This window comes from Oncorhynchus kisutch, linkage group LG24 (genome assembly GCF_002021735.2).
Source record: "Oncorhynchus kisutch isolate 150728-3 linkage group LG24, Okis_V2, whole genome shotgun sequence".
NCBI classification, from domain to species: Eukaryota; Metazoa; Chordata; class Actinopteri; order Salmoniformes; family Salmonidae; genus Oncorhynchus; species Oncorhynchus kisutch.
This window is the reverse complement of record NC_034197.2, coordinates 26,690,250-26,715,132: the sequence shown is the minus strand read 5'-3', so window position 1 is coordinate 26,715,132 and position 24,883 is coordinate 26,690,250. Positions and strand designations below refer to the sequence as shown.

The 24,883-nt window shown below is 41.9% G+C and overlaps 1 protein-coding gene across 4 annotated transcripts; it reads left to right on the top strand.

Moving 5' to 3' along the window:
• Window positions 1-1,081: 1,081 nt before the first annotated feature.
• On the top strand, window positions 1,082-23,264 carry LOC109869276 (RAF proto-oncogene serine/threonine-protein kinase). Of its 4 annotated transcripts, XM_031803743.1 has the most exons (18): window positions 2,026-2,167; window positions 2,388-2,421; window positions 6,493-6,719; window positions 7,126-7,238; window positions 7,599-7,701; window positions 9,631-9,788; window positions 11,457-11,549; window positions 13,383-13,536; window positions 14,350-14,392; window positions 14,535-14,650; window positions 15,041-15,158; window positions 15,368-15,452; window positions 15,938-16,114; window positions 16,376-16,422; window positions 16,587-16,705; window positions 17,197-17,328; window positions 20,206-20,340; window positions 20,529-23,264. In XM_031803743.1, the coding sequence occupies exons 3-18, from the start codon at window positions 6,519-6,521 to the stop codon at window positions 20,667-20,669; spliced, it is 1,935 nt and encodes a 644-aa protein (XP_031659603.1). In that variant the 5' UTR covers window positions 2,026-2,167; window positions 2,388-2,421; window positions 6,493-6,518; the 3' UTR covers window positions 20,670-23,264. The 4 variants fall into 4 exon arrangements, with proteins under 4 accessions (XP_031659606.1, XP_031659604.1, XP_031659603.1 ...); XM_031803746.1 differs by lacking the exons at window positions 2,026-2,167; window positions 2,388-2,421 and adding an exon at window positions 1,082-1,100; XM_031803744.1 differs by lacking the exons at window positions 2,026-2,167; window positions 2,388-2,421 and adding an exon at window positions 1,906-2,016.
• The last annotated feature ends 1,619 nt before the right edge of the window (window positions 23,265-24,883 follow it).

Below are 24,883 nucleotides of genomic sequence, written 5' to 3'. Positions count from 1 at the left end.
TAATACAATCATGTAGCCCAAGAACTTATCATTCCTCTATGGATATATTCTAATAGCTTTCCACCTCCAAATATCACATTAAAAGAGCTGTATGTAGGATAAAATGCATATTATGTATCAGTGTTGACTGACACCAATCTTCTCGTGGGCATGCAGGTAATCAATCAAATACAATTTTTTGGTATTCAGTATTGAGCATAGCCAATGACCTTGGATCATTTTGATATAAGGTAAGAATATTAGGGTATGGGATAAATGGATGCAAACTGACCCATCCCGTTCCACACAGAGGTTACATCATAGATAGGTTATTTGAACACAGTGCTGGTCAGTGAGAAAGACATTACACTGAATCTTGGAGGCTAAGCATTTCAGCTCATTGCTCTGAGTGCATGGTCAGATCAATAAGTGGGAAAGATCCAATAATCCATATCTTAAGGTGGCCTGTACAGTCATGAACGTGGAAGGGATAGGCTGATTTCTTAGGGTGATGTGGGGTATTGAAACCCTCAAAACATTGTTTTTCAAAACTATAGATTCTCTAAATTGAGTTTCATCATTTTGGTTTAGTGAATACCAGTGACTGGACACTTTCCCCCGAAATAATGGTTTTCTGTTTTCCTCCCAACACTGCAGCTGACGTTGCACTGGGATGGATGATTAGACTGCATCCTAATGGGATACCTTAATAAGATCGTACAGTGATAAAGCCCTGCCCTCTTCCTCTTAGGCTGCTTACAAAGTGCTTGCATTGGTATTTCCTGGTATTTGTTGCTGTCAGGATATGAATTAGGTAGTTGCTGGAATGGAGATTAAATCAAATACATGATCAGAAAATGGTGAGCATTTGACAGGAGAGAGAGGAAATGATATGCAACTATAAAATTAGGATGATTATAGTTCTTTTTTATAAGGATGTCATCTGCCCGTACATTCAATGTGTGCTCATAGCATTAAGGAGAGCAGGCTGCTGGTCTGTGCTGGTGAGGAGAGCCACATCACCAAAGCTCTGATCTTTCTCCACAATAGAACTCTGGGCTCTTTGATGTCGTAATCTACCTCAGGGGACCATTGACTGGGGACCTGATCTTGAACACATGGTGAGTAGAAGGTTTGAAGGTAAGATAGGACCCTAAGATCCTATTGCTCCATTTAAGAGCAAACACTTTTAAGCTTGTGCTTTGCTATGAGAAAGGACTCTATTTCATGATGAGAACAGCATGTCTCAAATAAGATAGATGTAGTACATTTAAGTTCAAAAGATTTGCAGGTTTTATATATTTCAAGTCAACAAGCAGGTTTAATCTATATCAAGTAACCAATATAAAATCTCTTGTCAAAAATCTAATAGACGGGCCTGAAAAGATAACGTAATTGTAGATGCTCACTGAACTATGGGTAGTGCCTTCTTTTTACCAGATGATGGGGTGCTTTCTATTCTTTTGCTGGATTTCTCCTTCTGCAACTGAATATAAGCATATAGTCTACAAAAAATATAAAAGAATATAATTGGCTGCATTTTATGCTGATTCACCATATATTGCACAGATTCACAGATGTAGCAATTGAGCAATGTCCTTTTTGTTTTGAAGTTTTGATATAATTACATATTTTGGTGTAAAGTCTGCCTATTGCAATCTCAACACATTTTAATCATCCTGAATGCCTATAGCTAGGCTAAATCTAGTCTAATTTGTGTGCTGTTTGTCAGTGCCCAACCTCCATCACACATTCAAAGTTCATTAATAACATAAGTGTGGTTGTTTTCTATTAACCTACACCTCCACTTTTTGGACTTTGTTTACTTTTCACTAGTTATTCACATAAAAAGTAAATACCATAGTGTCAGAGTGGGTTGGCTGACTTAAATTTGTGTCCTCATTTTTGCGCAGTAAATTGTATGGCTGAAATTCTTGTTATGACTGTGGGGTCCTGTTTCAGTCACTGGCGTCAGGCAGGCGCACGACATGAACTCAAACTCTTTCACCTCCTGTTTATCGCCGTAAATATTGATTGGTATGTGAACAACATAACTACAACCACTTTTTAAAAGTTTTAATTTGGCATCAGGCAAATAGAAGCGGGCGGTTGTATAGTGTCATTCACATGTGACTTTGGGAAGGTGTCTGTTGGACTCGTAGGCTTGTATTTTTTTCTCTCACCCAGGGTAAGTAATGAAAGGAAGGCTAAAGATCTTTTTAGGGGTTGGTTGAGTAACACATCGGGGTTCCTTTCATGTGGGTTATTATTTCATGGTTTGATACTTTGATACATTGTTACTTTCTTTCCGGGCTGAACATTTTGGATTGATCATAACCCGCTACTTTTTTTTCTTTCTGAATGCGTTGCAAATATGACGATGTCATCGACTCCACATTTTGCTCAAGTTATGGCGGAGCTGAAGTTTTCTAGCTTGTGTTGGTGAGTTTGCTCTGGCAGTGCCATTAATTCTGCACAAAATTGGATTGCAGCCGTCGTCTTTATCACTAGTCAGATCACTTTCAGTCTTGTTGGAGTCAGTAGAACAAATATGTGTATTTTAATGTGATAGGAAAATGGTGATAGATCTGTCTAAAGTTTCGGTTGATGAAGGAGTTTGGATCGTACGGAAAAGGGCCCTAGATAGGCTACTGTCATATTTTAGACAGCGTGGCATTGTTTATGCTATTTCAATCTATGTTTAGAGGAAACGTGGAAAATAGACTCTAAACTTGTAAATTAGAGGACTGTGTTCAGCCATTTCTACCACTATTCTCCTGCACAAATATATTTACTTATTTTGTCAAATGTAAATGCATTGCATATAACACATTCTATTCTCATTCTATAACACATTGGCATTTGTCATCTCTACTTTTTTTGAAAGATGGACTATGTAGTTATAACCCACTGGGCACAAACTGGTTGAATCAACTTGTTTCGACATAATTTGTCAAGGTATTTTGACGTAGAATCTATGTGGACAATACACTGCATTTGCAAAAAGTGTTTTGAGGGTGACATTTTAACCACAGTATTATGTCATCATGGTAACCAATTTTCAACATAGGCAAGCCTTGTATAATATATGTTGGATTTGTACCTTTGAAACAACGTCAGATCTTCAACGTTATATCCACTATCAGAAGAAAAAAAAACAATAGGCTAGGCAGCACCTCCTGCTAATAATTGACCTTTTCTACAGCTACTTTTATCCATTTGATCTCTCATCAAGGTTTGATATTTGACACAAAGGGGGAAGGCTTGCAAACCGAAGAACACCATCCCAACCGTGAAGCACGGGGGTGGCAGCATCATGTTGTGGGGGTGCTTTGCTGCAGGAGGGAGTGGTGCACTTCACAAAATAGATGGCATCATGAGGATGGAAAATTATGTGGATATGTTGAAGCAACATCTCAAGACATCAGTCAGGCAGTTAAAGCTTGGTTGCAAATGGGTCTTCCAAATGGATAATGACCCCAAGCATACTTCCAAAATTGTGGCAAAATGACTTAAGGACAACAAAATCAAGGTATTCGAGTGGTCATCACAAAGCCCTGACATCAATCTCATAGAACATTTGTGGGCAGAACTGAAAAAGTGTGTGCGAGCAAGGAGGCCTACAAACTTGACTCAGTTTCACCAGTTTTGTCAGGAGGAATGGGCCAAAATTCACCCAACTTATTATGGGAAGCTTGTGGAAGGCTACCCCGAAACATTTGACCCAACTTAAACAATTTTAAAGCAATGCTGCCAAATACTAATTGAGTGTATGTAAACTTCTGACCCACTGGGAATGTGATGAAAGAAATAAAAGCTGAAATAAATCATTCTCTCTACTATTATTCTGACATTTCACATTCTTAAAATAAAGAGGTGATTTTAACTGACCTAAGTAAGACAGGGAATTTTTATTAAGATTAAATGTCAGGAATTGTGAAAAACTGAGTTTAAATGTATGTGTAGATGTATGTAAACTTCCGACATCAACTGTATATACAAAAGTATGTCAACACCCCTTCAAGCTAGTGGATTCGGCTATTTCAGCCACACCATTACTGACAGGTGTATAAAATCGAGCACACAGCCATGCAATCGCCGTGGTTCGGGCTAGGCCCCTTAGTTCCAGTGAAGGGAATTTGTAATGCTACAGCTTACAATTACATTCTCGACGATTCTGTGCTTCCAACTTTGTGGCAACAGTTTTGGGAAGGCCCTTTACCTTTTTCAGCATGACAATGCCCCAGTGCACAAAGCGAGGTCCATACAGAAATGGTTTGTCGAGATTGGTGTGGAAGAACTTGACTGGCCCGCACAGAGCCCTGACCACAACCCCATCAAAAATCTTTGGAATAAATTGGAATGCCGGCTGTGAGCAAGGCCTAATCGCCCAATATCAGTGCCCAACCTCACTAATGCTCTTGTGACTGAATGGAAGCAAGTCCCTGCAGCAATGTTCCAACATCTCGTGGAAGGGCCTTCCCAGAGGAGGGGAGGCTGTGATAGCAGCAAAGGGGGGAACAACTCCATATTAATGCCCATGATTTTGAAATGAGATCTTCGACGAGCAGGTGTCCACATACAGTGGAGTGTATATTATCACTTGTGAATGATGCCCAGCTTGTATGCAGTATGGGCAGAAACAGCACATGGCTTTTTTTGTGAATTTTTCAAATCATAGTCGCACACCTCATGTAGACTAGCTCATAGACCTATATGTTTTGGTAAGGTTTGTATCACAACTAAAGTGGCCCAATAACGTCTTAAAATTAAGCACATTAATCCACTTTACAACCGATGTAGAGCCTAACTGGCATACAATACATAGGCAATGCTTGAGTTTCAAGTTTGAGGAAGATAATTTCCCTTTATAATAAAGCATTACATGCATAATCACATTTGCGGTCACTTTTGAGAATGGTGTTTTCCCACTAGTTCATTGCATTTTGTAACATTTGCGGCTTAAAGCCTACTGCCGTGTGCTCATTGCTGTGCTTATGATGTGAAGAAATAGCCTAATAGGTAATCAACATTTTAAGCTAAACGTTCTGATCTGTTGCATCAGCCTTGTTGCTTTTAAACTTTTTTTGATGAGAGTGGTTGCATTATTTTGGGATCTATCGTATCCCACAGCTGTCCCAGACTATGTTTGGAATATTTATTTCTCGCACAGAAGGACAAGTTGACCAATAAAATAGGTCAACTTTTGTACTATGGGGGATAGTAGATGGACATAGGCTAGTGCTTTTGCTGTTTGTTAGGCCTACTCATCTTGTTGTCTGACGAAAAAGTAAATGTGGACAGTGCTATCTTCAATATGCACTTCAGAATTCGATAAAAAGGACGTGCGTAGTTGTATCCCCGATGTGTCTGTCTTCACTTGTAGCCTACTTCGGAGCTGAGATGCCTGTGAGAAGGACCTGCTCACGTGACGGGCATTGGCTAATAAGAATTTAGATATCCGAGAGAGCCATGAGAGTGAGAAGTGCTTTGGAGCACACAGCCGGGAGAAGGGAATTATAATAATTATATTCAACCCTTGGCACAACGACCACTGGCCGCAAAGGGCCGGGATATTCAAGACATTATCAAGTGCTTGTGAAATTGTGAATGAGAGACTGATGAAGAGTGTACAGCCTTGCACAAAAAACAAAGCAGAGTTCATGCCTTTCATGCAACTTTTGTGAAATCATCATTAGAGTCGCATCATGCAGCCTTAGAATGTATGAAAAATCAAAACACATTGCCCAATGTTTGAATCACCGTTGCATAAATAACTCTAAATTAGGCATATAGGAGCACCAGTTTCTTGGTTAACCTCTCAACAAAGAATAGCCTCAAGTGCGCGCTCCCTCAGAAATAGTTTGGAGAAAATATCCTTTCTATTTTATTCAGCTATGTTCAATTGTATTCTTAATACTATAAAATAATATAAAATAATGCCACGGAATTCAAAGCAAATTTTGTCTGCTAAAAGAACTAGTGTAGCCCACAGCCATATGGCATAGCCATATCAGGACCTAAGGACATCTGAAATAGACAACATTTTCTTTGTATCATTTTAGACCTGTCTAAAATAAGTCATGGATTTATTGTGATGGTGTAGGCTACCTTAAATTGATTTATTTGACTTTTTAAAATGTTCCAAAGGTCTGCATCAGTGGCTTGTAGGCTATGTGTGGAAGCCAGGAGATGCCAAATGTGTTTATGTTAATTAACAGTCAATTACCGTGAGACCGGCAGTCATTTGCTTGACAGTCACCGGCTGACAAAATGGCATGACCGCCACGGCCCTAATAGGACCAATAAAATCACAGAATGTTTTGGAGGACTGTCAAATCCTACTAGCTACTACCACTACTACTACCAGGTAGACTCCTTTCTAGTTTTCTCAGCTACTTTTCAGAATATGCAATATATTGGGAGTTGTGAGGGAATGAAGACAGACACTGCGTAAACATTGTTATATGATGAATTTCAACCAAAACACTTTGACTCCCACTATGTCCCCAGAGCGCTGAGAGCACCAGTGTTTGCTGATGGAGCACCTCCAGGGAGCATGGAAGACCCTGAGCAACGGCTTTGGGATGAAGGACTCTGTGTTCGAGGGCCCTTGCCTTTCCCCGACCATGGTGCAGGGCTTCCCCTCCCAGCGCCGCTCCTCCGACGACAGTAAGATCCCCGACTCCAAGACCAGCAGCACCATCCGCGTCTACCTCCCCAACCAGCAGCGCACAGTGGTGAGTCCATTAGAACAATAATAATAATAGTACATTACTAATCATACATTTCATTTGAAGAGCCTTTCAAAACACCCAAGGACACTAAAAAAATGGAAGCAATGAAATACAGTAGTTTAGGGGACGGTGAGTGAGTGGGATTATTATGGAAACAACAGTACACTGCTGTGCTAATGTTGTTTGAGTGGGGGCTTAATTAACTGAGTCACCTAAGTGCAGTGTGGCAGTCAATTTAGCTACCTAAATTGATTGTCATCATCATACACAGACCAAAGGGCATACCATTATTCCAAATCATCCCATTATCCCAAAAGATAATATATTATGCACATGCTTGTGTTTTCACTGGTCCCAGTAAGTGTTGTTGTTGTAGTTGTTGTTGAGTGTTTTAGTTGTGGTCCCTCAGGTGAATGTGAGGCCAGGTATGACCCTGCACAGCTGCCTGATCAAAGCGCTGAAGGTGCGGGGCCTGCAACCGGAGTGCTGTGCTGTCTTCAGACTGCACCCAGGACAGAGGAGGTATGCTCTGGGCACTGGGGAACAGAGGGGTGTCACTGGATCTCTGCAGTGTAGGTGAAATTATCCCTAACCACTGATACAGGGTGAGGTATTATTTCACCCACCTAAGGTTAAAAGCTAGGATTGGGGGTGGGACAAGCTGATCCTAGATCTGTGGTTAGGGGCAACTTCTACCTTGAGGTAGGTCCATATGATGCTGTAAGAAAGTGTTTTATTTTTTGCAAAAAAAATAATTCTGCAGCTATAAAACCTTTCAGGCTAAGACATGTTGAATGACCTTTTCTTGTAAAGGTTGGTTGTGTCAGTCTGCTCTCTAGTATTTGTTACTTTACTTAATGTGTCATGTTCCTTTTCTAACAGTAAAAAGTCACGTATGGATTGGAATACCGACTCTACCTCACTAATTGGGGAAGAACTGCTGGTGAAAGTCTTAGATCATGTCCCCTTGACGACGCACAACTTTGTAAGTAGCCCATAAAGCAGGGGTTTCAAATGAATTTTACCCGCGGGCTGCATTCGGTCTTAACCGAGGTCCGAAGGGCCGCTTTTAAAATGTATTATATTTCCTTGTTGTACACATTTGCATAAAATAGTCCTCTATCCATCGCTTTTGTATTTTTGATGCTCCCTGACTTGTCTAGCTTTCATTTTGACAGAGTGAAAAGACTATACATTTGAAGTCGGAAATGTACACACACCTTAGCCAAATACATTTAAACTCAGTTTTTCCACAATTCCTGACATTTAATCCTAGTTAAAAGAGAGAGAGAATGATTTCAGCTTTTATTTCTTTCATCACATTCTCAGTGGGTCAGAAGTTTACATACACTCAATTAGTATTTGGTAGCATTGCCTTTAAATTGTTTAACTTGGCTCAAATGTTTTGGGTAGCCTTCCACAAGCTTCCCACAATAAGTTGGGTGAATTTTGGCTCATTCCTCCTGACAGAGCTGGTGTAACTGAGTCAGGTTTGTAGGCCTCCTTGCTTTCTATAGGATTGAGGTCAGGGCTTTGTGATGGCCACTCGAATACCTTGACTTTGTTGTCCTTAAGCCATTTTGCCACAACTTTGGAAGTATGCTTGGGGTCATTGTCCATTTGGAAGACCCTTTTGTGAACAAGCTTTAACTTCCTGGCTGATGTCTTGAGAGGTTGATTCAATATATCCACATAATTTTCCATCCTAATGATGCCATCTATTTTGTGAAGAGCAGCAGTCCTTCCTGCAGCAAAGCACCCCCACAACATGATGCTGCCACACCCGTGCTTCACGGTTGGGATGGTGTTCTTCGGCTTACAAGCCTCCCCCTTTTCCTCAAAACATAACCATGGTCATTATGGCCAAACAGTTCTATTTTTGTTTCATCAGATCAGAGGACATTTCTCAAAAGTACGATTTTTGTCCCCATGTGCAGTTGCAAACCGTAGTCTGGCTTTTGTATGGCAGTTTTGGAGCAGTGGCTTCTTCCTTGCTGAGCGGCCTTTCAGGTTATGTCGATATAGGTCATTTTACTGTGGATATAGATACTTTTGTACCGGTTTCCTCCAGAATCTTCACAGGGTCTTTTGCTGTTGTTCTGGGATTGATTTGCACTTTTCGCACCAAAGTACTTTCATCTCTAGGAGTGTTTTTACTTGCGTACTATTGTTTGTACAGATGAACGTTGTACCTTGAGGCGTTTGGAAATTGCTCCCAAGGATGAACCAGACTAGTGGAGGTCTACAATTTTTTTCCTGAGGTCTTGGCTGATTTATTTTGATTTTCCCATGATGTCAAGCAAAGAGGCACTGAGTTTGAAGGTAGGCCTTGAAATACATCCAGAGATATACTTCCAATTGACTCAAATGATATCAATTAGCCTATCAGAAGCTTCTAAAGCCATGACATCATTTTCTGGAATTTTCCAAGCTGTTTGAAGGCACAGTCAACTTAGTGTTTGTAAACTTCTGACCCACTGGAATTGTGATACAGTGAATTGTAAGTGAAATCATCTGTCTAATCAATTGTTGGAAAAATGACATGTGTCATGCACACAGTAGATGTCCTAACCGACTTGCCAAAACTATAGTTTGTTAACAAGAAATTTGTGGAGTGGTTGAAAAACTAGTTTTAATGACTCCAACCTAAGTGTATGTAAACTTCCGACTTCAACTATAAATGTAGGGACTATACATTTCTATACAGTTTTGATTTGGTTTTAGGCATTTAAAAGTCAATTTAATATCTTGCCCCCCCCCCCCAAAAAAAACAAAACATTGAAAAAACAAAAATCCGGATTGAATGGCCCATATGTTTGACACCCCTGCCATAAAGGATTTTACACTGTTTACCCAGGCCGTTAGCATCGGCTGGAAAATAATGAAATACTTAATTTTCCTCTTTAACTTTCAGGTTCGGAAAACATTTCTGAAGTTGGCCTTCTGCGATATATGCCAGAAGTTCCTTTTGAATGGTTTCCGTTGCCAAACATGCGGCTACAAATTCCATGAGCACTGCAGCACCAAAGTGCCCACGATGTGTGTGGATTGGAGCAACATCAGACAGCTCCTGTAAGACTCCTCTCCTCTTCTATGCAGAGCAAATCAAAATGGCTGCTAACACCTAACTGTTTGTATTGAATAGCAAGAACACTTACAAACAATATAAATATTAACAGTACAAGTATACAGCAATGGGTGAATAAACAAAATAAGGAACATACTAACAAAAGAGCTAAGTAAGAAAAATGATAGTGGTGCTCTCACAGTCTGCATTGAAGATAGATATTTACATAGAGAATTGTTTTGCATGCAGGCTGTAGTTCTCCATATTTCAACAATAAGCATTTGTAGATGGCTATCACTGGCCATGAAGAGATACATTTGTCGATGGCTATCACTGGCCATGAAGAGATACATTTGTCGATGGCTATCACTGGCCATGAAGATATACATTTGTAGATGGCTATCACTGGCCATGAAGATATACATTTGTAGATGGCTATCACTGGCCATGAAGAGATACATTTGTCGATGGCTATCACTGGCCATGAAGAGATACATTTGTCGATGGCTATCACTGGCCATGAAGAGATACATTTGTAGATGGCTATCACTGGCCATGAAGAGATACATTTGTCGATGGCTATCACTGGCCATGAAGAGATACATTTGTAGATGGCTATCACTGGCCATGAAGAGATACATTTGTAGATGGCTATCACTGGCCATGAAGAGATACATTTGTCGATGGCTATCACTGGCCATGAAGATATACATTTGTAGATGGCTATCACTGGCCATGAAGATATACATTTGTAGATGGCTATCACTGGCCATGAAGAGATACATTTGTCGATGGCTATCACTGGCCATGAAGAGATACATTTGTAGATGGCTATCACTGGCCATGAAGAGATACATTTGTCGATGGCTATCACTGGCCATGAAGATATACATTTGTAGATGGCTATCACTGGCCATGAAGATATACATTTGTAGATGGCTATCACTGGCCATGAAGAGATACATTTGTAGATGGCTATCACTGGCCATGAAGAGATACATTTGTAGATGGCTATCACTGGCCATGAAGAGATACATTTGTAGATGGCTATCACTGGCCATGAAGAGATACATTTGTAGATGGCTATCACTGGCCATCAAGAGATACATTTGTAGATGGCTATCACTGGCCATCAAGAGATACATTTGTAGATGGCTATCACTGGCCATCAAGAGATACATTTGTAGATGGCTATCACTGGCCATGAAGAGATACATTTGTCGATGGCTATCACTGGCCATGAAGAGATACATTTGTCGATGGCTATCACTGGCCATGAAGAGATACATTTGTAGATGGCTATCACTGGCCATGAAGAGATACATTTGTAGATGGCTATCACTGGCCATGAAGAGATACATTTGTAGATGGCTATCACTTTCCATGAAGAGATACATTTGTAGATGGCTATCACTGGCCATGAAGAGATACATTTGTAGATGGCTATCACTGGCCATGAAGAGATACATTTGTAGATGGCTATCACTGGCCATGAAGCGATACATTTGTAGATGGCTATCACTGGCCATGAAGAGATACATTTGTAGATTTTTTGTTTCTTATTTATGTTGGATTGTTGAGAAGGATCCTGCAAGTAAGCATTTCGTTGGACAGTGTATACCATGTTTATCCTGTACATATGACTAATAAAGCTTGAAACTCTCTCTCTCTAGGTTGTTCCCGACACCAGGTGAAAGTGGGGGTCCATCTCTTCCTCCTCTTACTTCTCGGCGAATGAGAGAATCGCTGTCCCGACTCCCCAGCAGGTAAAGCCACCCCTCCTGCTCTTGAACTCTGACCTATCACTTCCGACCCATGGGTGATACTGGTCCCATGGACCTCTTTCACCCTGGTATTGTGAGCAAGGCTATCTCCAGGCAGCAACAGAACATCAGCAATCAAATAACTACAGAAGTACAGCCAAAGTCTTCCTCTTGACCATTTAATGACGGCTAAGGGTTGCGTGTGGTTGTAATTGATTTAACTACAGTACAGTAAGGTTTACTAAGTCTTTGGCTCTCAGAGCTAATGGTGGCCAAATGTTAAGGGTTCTTTGGTTGCCGTTTGACTGGCCCTCAGCTGATGCAGCTGTAAGTTGTAAAGCACCTTAACCCAGGCCTCAAACCGAATCAATGCCTGTTTTTTGTCTCTAGCTTTACACCAGAGGTGTGAAAAGAGGCTGTTGTTTCAGAAGCATTTATTACAGTTTAAAAGCACTCAGATCATTGCCAAATTAGCTCGCACACAGTATCAAGTTGTTTGGTGCAGAACAATCTCAAATGCTCCTCGAAACAAAGTCCTGTTTTGGCCAAAAGGGGGATTTGTTCTCATAGAGTGCTTTACAGGGTTAGAAGTGTGGTCTAATACATTATGAGTGTTGTTATGGTATGTCACTAGCATGGAGTGCCACTTTCACCAGCAACTGACAGTACAGTACAATATACTTTCCAGTCAGCAGTGAACCACGACCAGAATCACACTAAGCATCACTGAATCAACAAGAACTTTAATGAGAGTGCAAGGAGAATTGTCACCTACCACCATTCTGAAAGGCTAACTAGCAATCATGAGTTGCATAGGCTCCTAGAAAAGCATGGCACATGCAAGAAATTAAAAACGATATCCTTTCCCTCCAAGTTATTGTGAAATATGTACTACTCTGAGATTGGATCTTAATTTGATTACTCTGTTGTTGCTGAGAATTTTCTTGCGCTGCAGTAAATGCAGATGAGTGTCGAGATTTACATAAATTCACAGAAATATATGTAAATCTCCCGCACTAACAAACTGTTATATTAGCAGAATTGCACTTTTCATGTAGCCCAATTTTGGCCAGATAATAGCCTAATTACAGATTAAACATTACATCGTCGGAAAAGTGTGAAAGTTAAAATCCTGTTGCTGTAGGATTCTTTTACTGCGACAATACTGTTCAAATTTAGATCCCACATCTGTACCATGTGAATTGTTTTGGTAGGATTTGTGCTAACTTTGACTGGTGAGCTTTGTAGCGTAACATCATAGCAAATTCTTGGCAAAAACTGAGGTTGAAATACTTCCCCTAGTGAATGGGGTAGTATTTGTAGAATGGAAATCCTAATACCTAGAACATTTTCCTGTTATTGAATTTAGTAGAATCTCAGTGTGTGCAGGACTGTGTTTGTTCAACTATCAAGAAAGTAGAGTATAGATTTTGAGATGTAGTGTCAAACGGTCACTGCCTGAAACAGAAACGGCCTTCTAACCATGTCACATAGTGAGGGTGTTCTAGGGTGTGCCTGAGAAAAATGTCACATAATGGCAGAGATGAAACTGACAAGCTGCCATCCACTACACCCCTGTGAGATTGATTGTAAGAAGTTGTGTGTGAATTATTATTATTTTTTGCATTAGAAGAGACACTCAATGGTATCTCAGACTAAGATAAACAAAAATAGTAATTATTCAATCATGGTAATAATATTTTATGCTTTTTTTATCCAAACAATTGTCATGACAAAACCATGACCATGATTCTTTCTTACTGATGCACTTAATGTGTTGTGTTCAGTGTCCCTACTTTTCCTAAGCCTGATGTTACCCCTGTATTCACCCCTCAGCTCTCTTCATCGCTGCTCTACCCCTCACGCCTTCAACTACACGGCCCCCTACCCACCCACAGGGGGCGCTCTGTCCCAGAGGCAGCGCTCCACCTCCACGCCCAACGTCCACATGGTCAGCACCACCATGCCCGTCGACAGCAGCATGATGGAGGTAACTACACACCACGCGGGTCCCCAGGGGACTCCTGGAGGTCCAGGCAGCCCATCCTAAAATAACCTCCCTGCCCGATCTGGCCCTTCTTACACGCTCGGAATCTCAACCATCTTCTCCGTAACTTCTGTCATCCCTCCCTCCCCCTTACTGTTTCTACTAAGTAATTCATCTAGCATGATTACAATTTACTTTGCATGATTTCCTTGACTGTGTTCTATTCTCTTTGTTTCATTTAACTTTTTATATGCTGCACTTTACAGTATTCCTTTCTGATTCATTAGTTTCCATACCCGTGGAATTGGAAAAATTATAACTTGATAGCTGTATCTAATATCCCCACAAAATGTAACACCTGGGTAGCACTCTATCTCTCCTCATCTCCCTTTCCTTCCCTGTCCCACTGTGTTGTGCCCTGATGGGGACTAGCTAGATGGTCTGAATACCTCCCCTAGCTCATGGTGCAGGTGTTTCTGGCTGAAGAGGAGAGTAGGTATTATTCGCTTCTCCGACTCTTTTGTTGAGGCGACGTCAGAGAGCCCATACAAGGTTAGGAGGCAGAGTGTCAGAGTGTTGTGTGATAAATAACATGCCTTTCAACAGACTCGTATCCACATGCTTTTATATTTTCTTCTTTCTTTATATTTTCTTTAACTGAATGATCTTTAACTGAATGATCTTTAACTGAATGATCTTTAACTGAATGATCTTTAACTGAATGATCTTTAACTGAATGAGGAAACTGTTGAATGACTTGTGTTCATTTGATATGTGTAAAAATCTGAAATAATATTTTGTTTTGTGTTTTCCTAGGAAGCAATGCGTAATCATGAAGCAATGCGTAATCATGACTCAGGTAAGATTTTAAAAGGTGGTTACCCCACATGAGTGGCACAGTTTCTGCTAAAAGCTAATGGAAACATGCACAACATCCCACAACAACACTTTCTGTCATAACCTGCCATTCTAAATACCATTGGTCCATCTTCCCTTCCTAGGCGGGAGTTCCCCCAGCCAGAGTCCCACAGGCTGGTCCCAGTCCCAGTCTAACACCCCAGCTCCAGACAGACGAGAGAGGGCTCCTTCATTCAACACTCAGGAGAAACACAAAATAGTAAGTTAGACAGACCCTGTAGTTTGTACACTGAGTGTGAATGAATAGCATCTCAATAGTACTTTTAATTCCTACATTCTTTAAAAAAAGGGTTTCAAAAGGGTTATTCAGCTGTCCCAATAGAATAACACATTTTGGTTCCAGGTTGAACCATTCTGTGTTCCATGTAGAACCCTTTCCACAGTGGGTTCTACATGGAACCCAGAATGGTTGTATCTGGAGCCAAAAAGCGTTCTTCAAAGGGTTCTCTTATGGGCCAGCCGAAGAACCCTTTTAGGTTCTAGATAGCACCTTTTTTTGTAAGAGTGTAGGAATAACTGTATAAGTGAATTGTACGTAAGATCTCATTTAGATGGAGAATGTGGCCTTATATTGACTATCCCACTGCAGCGTCCGAGGGACAAGCGGGACTCCAGTTATTACTGGGAGATTGAGGCCAGTGAAGTGGTTCTTCACTCCTGTATCGGCTCAGGCTCCTTCGGAACGGTATACAAAGGGAAATGGCACGGTGAGCATGCTTCTGGATTGCACCTGTTGGATAAACACAATGCTTGTAATGCTTGGTTATGCTGTTGCAAAGGTCTACAAAGGTTTGTGAGGAGTTCTGGATCTTCCAATCATGTCTATGAGTTGACTTGAACACTTGTACTGAGCCTAGTCTACATGGTCACACAGCAGCGTAGACAGTTTCTGTACCACGTTGTTTGTCTGTTGTAGGTGACGTAGCGGTGAAGATCCTAAAGGTGATTGACCCCACGCCAGAGCAGTTCCAGGCCTTCAGAAACGAGGTGGCTGTCCTTAGGTAAGAGAGGGTGAGAGCAGTGAGAGAACTATAATAATAATAATTTGGTGGGTGCTTATATTTGTCCTATTACACACGTGTGTGTATTTATTGGAAATGTGTTTTTTGCATATCCCAAATCCCACTGAAACACTCTCAGCGAGTGGGGTCATGACCTGGGTCTGCCATTATTAACAACGACCCCTATAGAGTTAAGTGTCTTGCTCAAGATTTTTCACCTTGTTTGACTAGCAACCCTTCGGTTACTGGCCAAACGCTCTAACCACTAGGCTTTCTGTTGCCCTATAGTGATATTCTTATTGTATTCATCACTTTAGAGAGAGCAATATATTGACCTTATGTGTTTATTGTTGGTAGATTATCTTCATGCAGCATTATCTCATCTTTGTTTTGGTGATTTCCTCTTCCTGTGTATCGTCCTCTCACTCTTGCTCTCCCTCTCTCTCTCGCTGTCTGTATGTCTCTCTCCTTCTTTTTGGCTGCAGGAAAACGCGGCACGTCAACATCCTGTTGTTCATGGGCTACATGACGAAGGACAACCTGGCCATCGTGACCCAGTGGTGTGAGGGCAGCAGCCTCTACAAACACCTTCACGTCCAGGAGACCAACTTCCAGATGTTCCAGCTTATAGACATTGCCAGGCAGACAGCTCAGGGCATGGAGTGAGTCCACACAGCAGGGACAAGCTTAGCTGTAGATTGGTGCTACTTATAGCTCTATAGGAATACTAGGTTTACAAGGGTGTTAGCTGTAGATTGGTGCTACTTATAGCTCTATAGGAATACTAGGTTTACAAGGGTGTTAGCTGTAGATTGACGCTATAAAAAGGTGATAGCTTTAGAAGGATATTATGTTTATTATTGTATTATTAACATGCAACTGAAATGTCGTAAATTCCCATTTTCACTGTATTTTACTTTCAGCTATTTGCACGCCAAAAACATCATCCACCGGGACATGAAGTCAAACAGTATCCTTTTCTTCACTGTTTTAAGCTCTGTCACTTTGTTGTGACAACTGAATAGAAAATAGTGTTGGCTTGAAATTAGACAAATGATGTATGAGTTCAAAGTCGTAGTATTTTTCACAGATTCAGCAATCTGCCACAGCTCTGCTTCCTTGACAGTGGTACAGATATCTTCCTACATGAGGGCCTGACGGTGAAGATAGGAGACTTTGGTCTGGCCACGGTCAAGGCCAGGTGGAGTGGTTCTCACCAGGTGGAGCAACCCTCAGGGTCCATACTGTGGATGGTCAGTAAGAGGAAAATGTCAATGTCACACTAGAAGAAAAGTATCTTACTTTCGTTGCGGTTGAGATTGGGCCTGAGAGATGGGGTTCAGGCAGGGGTGGGCAACTCCAGTCCTCGGGGGCCTGATTGGTGTCACACTTTTTCCCCATCCCTAGCAAACACAGCTGATTAATCAAATTGCATTCTAAACTGAAGATCATGATTAGGTGATTATTGGAGTCAGGTGTGTTAGCTGAGGCTGGGGCAAAACTGGGACACCAATCAGGCCCCCGAGGACTGGAATTGCCCACCCCTGGGTTAAGGGGAGCAGTTTCTTAATCTGGGAAAATATGTTTGTTTTGGTGGCCGTGCACTCCAGCAATCGTTTGACTTGTCTCTTTTGAAAATGAAACTTAGAAGCCACACCTTTGAGATGTACTCATTATGGTTCCTGAAATTAAAAATGAAATCAATTTAAACAAGTTTGTCTGTTATTCTATCCTCTGTTCTCAGGCTCCTGAGGTTATCCGTATGCAGGACAACATGCCCTATAGTTTCCAGTCTGACGTGTACTCCTATGGTGTTGTCCTCCATGAGCTGATGACGGGAGAGCTGCCATACTCACAGATAGCCAACAGAGACCAGGTAAACCCAGCCTGCCACACAGCCATCTCTAAAACCATGGTAGTCTCTATTTCAGTTGTGCTAAATGTAGGGACAGATACTGTCCTGCCTTGTTTGATTTGAATAAATCAAATATAACTAAGATTGTGTGACCCAGTTTCAGTCACAGGCATAAATGTACTTATTTTGATCTAGTATCTCTCTCTCTCTGTCTCTCTCTCTCTCTGTCTCTCTCAAATCAAATCAGTTTATTTGTCACGTGCGCCGAATACAACAGGTGTAGACCTTATAGTGAAATGCTTACTTACAGGCTCTAACCATTAGTGCAAAAAATGTATTAGGTGAACAATAGGTAGGTAAAGCAATAAAACAACAGTAGAAAGACAGGCTATATACAGTAGCGAGGCTATAAAAGTAGTGAGGCTACATACAGACTCCGGTTAGTCAGGCTGATTGAGGTAGTATGTACATGTAGAATGGGTAAAGTGGCTATGCATATATGATGAACAGAGAGTAGCAGTAGCGTAAAAGAGGGGTTGGCAGGTGGTAAGTGGCGGGACACAATGCAGTAGCCCGGTTAGCCAATGTGCGGGAGCACTGGTTGGTCGGCCCAATTGAGATAGTATGTACATGAATGTATAGTTAAAGTGACTATGCATATATGATATACAGAGAGGAGCAGCAGCGTAAAAGAGGGGTTGGGGGGGGGCAGACAATACAAATAGTCCAGGTAGCCATTTGATTACCTGTACAGCAGTCTTATGCCTTGGGGGTAAAAACTGTTGAGAAGCCTTTTTGTCCTAGACTTGGCATTCCGGTACCGCTTGCCATGTGGTAGTAGAGAGAACAGTCTATGACTGGGGTGGCTGGTGTCTTTGCAATTTTTAGGGACTTCATCTGACACCGGCTGGTGTAGAGGTCCTGGATGGCAGGCAGCTTAGCCCCAGTGATGTACTGGGCCGTACGCACTACCCTAGTAGTGCCTTGTGGTCAGAGGCTGAGCAATTGCCGTACCAGGCAGTGATGCAACCAGTCAGGCAACCAATGCTCTCGATGTTGCAGCTGTAGAACCTTTTGAGTATCTCAGGACCCATGCCAAATCTTTTCAATCTCCTGAGGGGGAATAGGCTTTGTCGTGCCCTCTTCACGACTGTCTTGGTGTGCTTGGACCATGTTAGTTTGTTGTTGATGTGGACACCAAGGAACTTGAAGCTCTCAACCTGCTCCACTACAGCCCCGTCGATGAGAATGGAGGCGTGCTCGGTCCTCCTTTTCCTGTAGTCCACAATCATCTCCTTGGTCTTGGTTACGTTGAGGGATAGGTTGTTATTCTGGCACCACCCGGCCAGGTCTCTGACCTCTTCCCTATAGGCTGTCTCGTCGTTGTCGGTGATCAGGCCTACCACTGTTGTGTCGTCTGCAAACTTAATGATGGTGTTGGAGTCGTGCCTGGCCATGCAGTCGTGGGTGAACAGGGAGTACAGGAGGGGACTGAGCACACACCCCTGGGAGCTCCAGTGTTGAGGATCAGCGTGGCAGATGTGTTGCGACCTACCTTCACCACCTGGGGGCGGCCCGTCAGGAAGTCCAGGATCCAGTTGCAGAGGGAGGTATTTAGTCCCAGGATCCTTAGCTTAGTGATGAGCTTTCAGAGTACTATGGTGTTGAACACTGAGCTAGTCGCTAATCAATGAATAGCATTCTCACATAAGTGTTCCTTTTGTTCAGGTGGGAAAGGGCAGTGTGGAGTGCAATAGAGATTGCATCATCTGTGTATCTGTTTGGGCGGTATGCAAATTGGAGTGGGTCTAGGGTTTCTGGGATAATGGTGTTGATGTGAGCCATTACCAGCCTTTCAAAGCACTTCATGGCTACGGACGTGAGTGCCACAGATCTGTAGTCATTTAGGCAGGTTGCCTTTGTGTTCTTGTGCACAGGGACTATGATGGTCTGCTTGAAACATGTTGTATTACAGACTCAATCAGGGACATGTTGAAAATGTCAGTGAAGACATCTGCCAGTTGGTCAGCACATGCTCAGAGCACACGTCCTGGTAATCCGTCTGGCCCCGCAGCCTTGTGTATGTTGACCTGTTTAAAGGTCTTACTCACGTCGGCTACGGAGAGCGTGATAACACAGTCGTCCGGAACAACTGATGCTCTCATCCATGCCTCAGTGTTGCTTGCCTCGAAGCGAGCATAGAACTGATTTAGCTCGTCTGGTAGGCTTGTGTCACTGGGCAGCTCACGGCTGTGCTTCCCTTTGTAGTCTGTAAAAGTTTGCAAGCCCTTCCACACAAGACGATCATCGGAGCCGGTGTAGTATGATTCAATCTTAGCCCTGTATTGACGCTTTGCCTGTTTGATGGTTCGTCACAGGGCATGACATGATTTCTTGTAAGCTTCCGGGTTAGAGTCCCGCACCTTGAAAACGGCAGCTCTACCCTTTAGCTTAGTGCGAATGTTGCCTGTAATCCATGGCTTCTGGTTGGGGTATGTACGTATGTACGACGTCCTCGATGCACTTATTGATAAATCCAGTGACTGATGTGGTGTACTCCTCAATGCCATCGGAAGAATCCTTTAACATGTTCCAGTGATAGCAAAACAGTCCTGTAGTTTAGCATCTGCTTCATCTGACCACTTTTTTATAGACCGAGTCAATGGTGCTTCCTGCTTTAATTTTTGCTTGTAAGCAGGAATCAGGAGGATAGGGCCATAGTCAAGTTCTGTCATAAGGACTGTCTCATAGGTATTATTAGTGACTGGTTGTGACCTCCACAGAAAAGAACACCCTGTCTGTCTCCATTGTCAGATCATCTTCATGGTGGGCTGGGGGTACCTGTCTCAGACCTCTATTCCTTACCCCTGACCTCTAACCCTTTTTCTCCCTCTATAGATCATCTTCATGGTGGGCCGGGGGTACCTGTCTCCAGATCTCAGTAAGCTTTATAAGAGCTGTCCTAAGGCCATGAAGAGGCTGGTGGCCGACTGCATCAAGAAAATCAAGGACGAGAGGCCACTGTTCCCCCAGGTACTAGCTAATGAGTTTTCTCTGTACATTATCTTGACACCTTTATTGACTGAAGTGGGTTGAAAGGTCTCTGGAGTTGAATGTAAATTACACTGTAGCAAAAGCCTCCAAATTTGATGGGAGCGCTTCCCGGTACTTATCCAATCTACCCCTCTTCCTCTCTCTCTTTTCCTCTCCCACTCTTCCAGATCCTGTCGTCAATTGAGCTGCTCCAGCACTCCCTGCCTAAGATCAACCGCAGTGCCTCAGAACCCTCCATGCACAGAGCCTCCCACACCGAGGATATTAACGCCTTCACTTCCACCTATAGCAGACTGCCTGTGTTCTGAACTACAATACTCAACCTGTCCCTCCTACCTGCTCCTGTTCTAAAACATACACGTGTGTGCATGAGCACACACACACACACCCCAAATATCTAGTGGCTTATGAAAGTATTCACCCCCCTTGGCATTTTTCCTATTTTGTTGCTTTACAACCTGGAATTAAATAGATTTTTGGGGGGTTTGTATCATTTGATTTACACAACATGTCTACCACTTTGAAGATGCAAAATATTTTTTGTTGTGAAACAAACAAGAAATAAGACAAAAAAATGAACTTGAGCGTGCATAACTATTCACCCCCCACCCCCCCAAAGTCAATACGTTGTAAAGCCACCTTTTCAATAATTACAGCTGCAAGTCTCTTGGGGTATGTCTCTATAAGCTTGGCACATCTAGCCACTGGGATTTTTTCCCATTCTTCAAGGCAAAACTGTTCTTGCTTGGATGGGTTCCCCTGGCATACAGCAATCTTTAAGTCATACCACAGAATCTCAATTGAATTGAGGTCTGGGCTTTGACCATTCCAAGACATTAAAATGTTTCCCCTTATACCACTCAGGTGTTGCTTTAGCAGGGTCATTGTCCTGCTGGAATGTGAACCTCTGTCCCAGTCTCAAATCTCTGGAAGACTGAAACAGGTTTCCCTCAAGAATTTCCCTGTATTTAGAGCCATCCATCATTCCTTCAATTCTGTCCCAGTCCCTGAAGATGAAAAACATCCCCACAGCATGATGTTGCCATCACCATGCTTCACTGTGAGGATGGTGTTCTCGGGGTGATGAGAGGTGTTAGGTTTGCGCCAGACATAGCGTTTTCCTTGATGGCCAAAAAGCTACATTTTAGTCTCATGTGACCAGATTACCTTCTTCCATATGTTTGGGGAGTCTCCCACATGCATTTTGGCAACCACCAAACGTTTTTGCTTATTTTTTTCTTTAAGCAATGGCTTTTTTCTGGCCACTCTTCTGTAAAGCCCACCTCTGTGGAGTGTATGGCTTAAAGTAGTCCTATGGACAGATACTCCAATCTCCTCTGTGGAGCTTTGCAGCCCATTCAGTGTTATCTTTGGTCTCTTTGTTGCCTCTCTGATTAATGCCCTCCTTGCCTGGTCCTTGAGTTTTGGTGGGCAGCCCTCTCTTGGAAGGTTTGTTGTGGTGCTATATTCTTTCAAATTTTTTATAATGGATTAAATGGTGCTCTGTGGGATGTTCAAAGTTTCAGATATTTTTTATAAGCCAACCCTAATCTGTACTTCTCCACAACTTTGTCCCTGACCTGTTTGGAGAGCTCCTTGGTCTTCATGGTGCCGCTTGCTTAGTGGTGTTGCAGATTCTTGGGTCTTTCAGAACAGGTGTATGTATACTGAGATCATGTGACAGATCATGTGACACTTAGATTGCACACAGGTGGACTTTATTTAACAAATTATGAGACTTCTGAAGGTAATTGGTTGCACCAGTTTATTTACATAAAAAAAAAAATGTTAACAAGTACTATTTTGTTTATTTCCATTATATGATATCCAAATAAAAATCTATTTAAATTACAGGTTATAATGCAACAAAATAGGAAAAATGCCAAGGGGATGAATACTTTTGCAAGGCATTGTATGGCGTAGAAAAAGACGAGTGACTGGGGTTTAAAGGAATCCTCTGACAGTGACGGTGGATGGGATCAATATGGGATTTCAGTCACTGACTGAGTTTTTCCAGTGACTGTTTTGGTATGGAGAGAAGATAAAAAATATTGACTACCCATTGGGTTGGAGAAGATGATTGATGGTGAATGAAATTCATGCAAATTATAGGGTTAATCAGAGGCCTACTGTAATTTTCTCCATTGTTAAAATGGGTGCAATGGACAGTGGCAATGCAGTTAGTGGAACATGTAAATATGTGAAAGAAAGCACACCTACCTGGGGACAGGGAGGCAGAGACAGTGAAGGAAATGCCTGAGAGAGAGTGAAATAAGAGGCTCTCTATCTCTGAGCTGTGAAGCACACCTTTCTGTCTGACAGGACTGACTGCCCTAGTTTCTAATGAATAAGATATTCTCTAAGCTGACCTGCCTGAAGAGGAGATGAAGCCTAGACCAACCACCTTCTAGGATGATTCTTATCAAAAACAGTGTGATCCATCTATTGGTTTTGCAGGGGTATTTGATTGTACATAGTCTTAAATCAGATAGAGATTTGAAATTATTATCAATGTCTTCATCTTCATGCTTTTATAATTGTTTTCCTTAATTCTGGAAAAAAATTATAACTTGTCAGACAGTCAAGCTTGACTGATTGATTTCTATTTGGACGTTTTAACAAACGCAATGGCTATGTTTCTACGGTCCATGTGATTGGTTCATGGCTTTGCAGAGTGTTCTGATCAGTAGTTACCCACACATTTTAATCAGCCTTCTCTTTGGGTAAACCATCATGAGCTGGATATTGGGCAATTGTCTTTAATATTTAAACAATTATTTGAAATCTAATTTGCAATTAGTCTGCCATGTCTCTTTCAAGGAGGTACATTTCTTTTTTATTGTAAACGTGAGAATGTTGTTTATTTCATGTTATTTTAATAAAATGAAGTGAAACTAATTTGCGTAAGTGTTCAACACCTTCCATTCTTTGTTGCTACTGACTGGTAAAATGACTGTGTTCACTCAAAACAATAACTGTCAATCAAAGTGTATGTTGCCTGTGCACGAACAAAGGCTTTGGCCATCTACATTCAAATAAATATTAAAAAGATAGACATTTATATCACACAAAAATGATAACCCTGACACTGTATGCCGCAAAGAGCTTGTTTTAATGTCAATTGTCCCAGGCAGGTACAAAAGATGTTGAGACACTGATCTCCACCATTAGACTCTGTGCACCTCGGTAGGATACATGTGCAAGACTTTGTAGCTGGGTACAATGTTTGCTGTTGCAGTAGCAGTGTGGTGCAATCTCACTGTGGATCCCGTCTAGACAGGCCTCTAGGGGATTCCACCATTGGGAAATGGCACTAGGTGCACCACAGCTATTGGCAGAGAGGATGGGACTAAATGATAACACAATCTCAACAAAGCTATTGGGTAACACTTACGTTGAAGCTCCTTATGTTAAATTCACAACACCTTTTACAGTCATAGACCATTATGTTTTTGTGTTCTATAATGTCTGATGGCCCTGATGTTTTCCTTTCAGTTGGTCATCAGACCTAATTCGGAGACTGATGACAGGGCGTAAGTTTTAGCAATGTGTTTTCCTGTATCTTACGAATCATGTGTGTCTCAGAAAACTTCAGTGAAGGGAAAAATAGCCCTGGGGTCATCAAAAGTGGTGAAACACAAGACCAAAACCATCTCTGTCTTCTGACCTCTTGGCTTCTATTTCTGTGGAGTTTTGCTGCGTGTGTGTTTAACTGTTCTATTTCTGCTTTCTGACAGGCCATAGAGAGCGACTCCTTAAAATAAGACAAGCAATAGAATACAAAGATCTAATTCTGATCTGACCGTATGGTGACAAGAGCTCCACCTGGTGGGAATGCTGCGATCATGTTGCTGTCTACGTAGCTTTGACACATGCTTCCGATTCACCCTCCTTACACAGTGGTGGCTGTAGCAGATCCAGCGGACTATAAGTGGGCTACACTATCCACGATCTACAAGCACACGCATGTACACAGCATCCTCTTGCACATACAGCGAATCGATCTCTGCAACCCCCCCCCCCCCCCCCCTCTCAAAACAATAACTGTCAATCAAAGTGTATGTTCCCTGTGCAGACAAGGCATGTTTGTCTATAAGAAATCACGATGACTCTTGACTCTGGGCACCAACATTAAAATAAATATTCAAAAGATAGACACTTATACAATATATAAGATTATAACCCTGTAGATAAGTGTACTGCAAGTCTACTACCTGTGATGCACATTAATTCACTTTGGCATAATAACTATTGTACCATTTCCCCAATTATGTTTTGAATAAACAAAATAATTTGAACCATGCCATATCTCATTGTATAGCAATAATCACAGCAACGAATCCCTTTGAGAACTGCCTATGTAGCATCAATATGAGTCAGAAACAGTTATTCTAGTGTCAAAATGTACGAAAGAGTAAATAGGATCATTTTGGTCATAAAGTCCGTTTTCGTCTAAAATGGATTTTGTAACATCCGTGCAACACAACGGTTAAATTAAGGTTGGGTTTTGATTTGACGATGT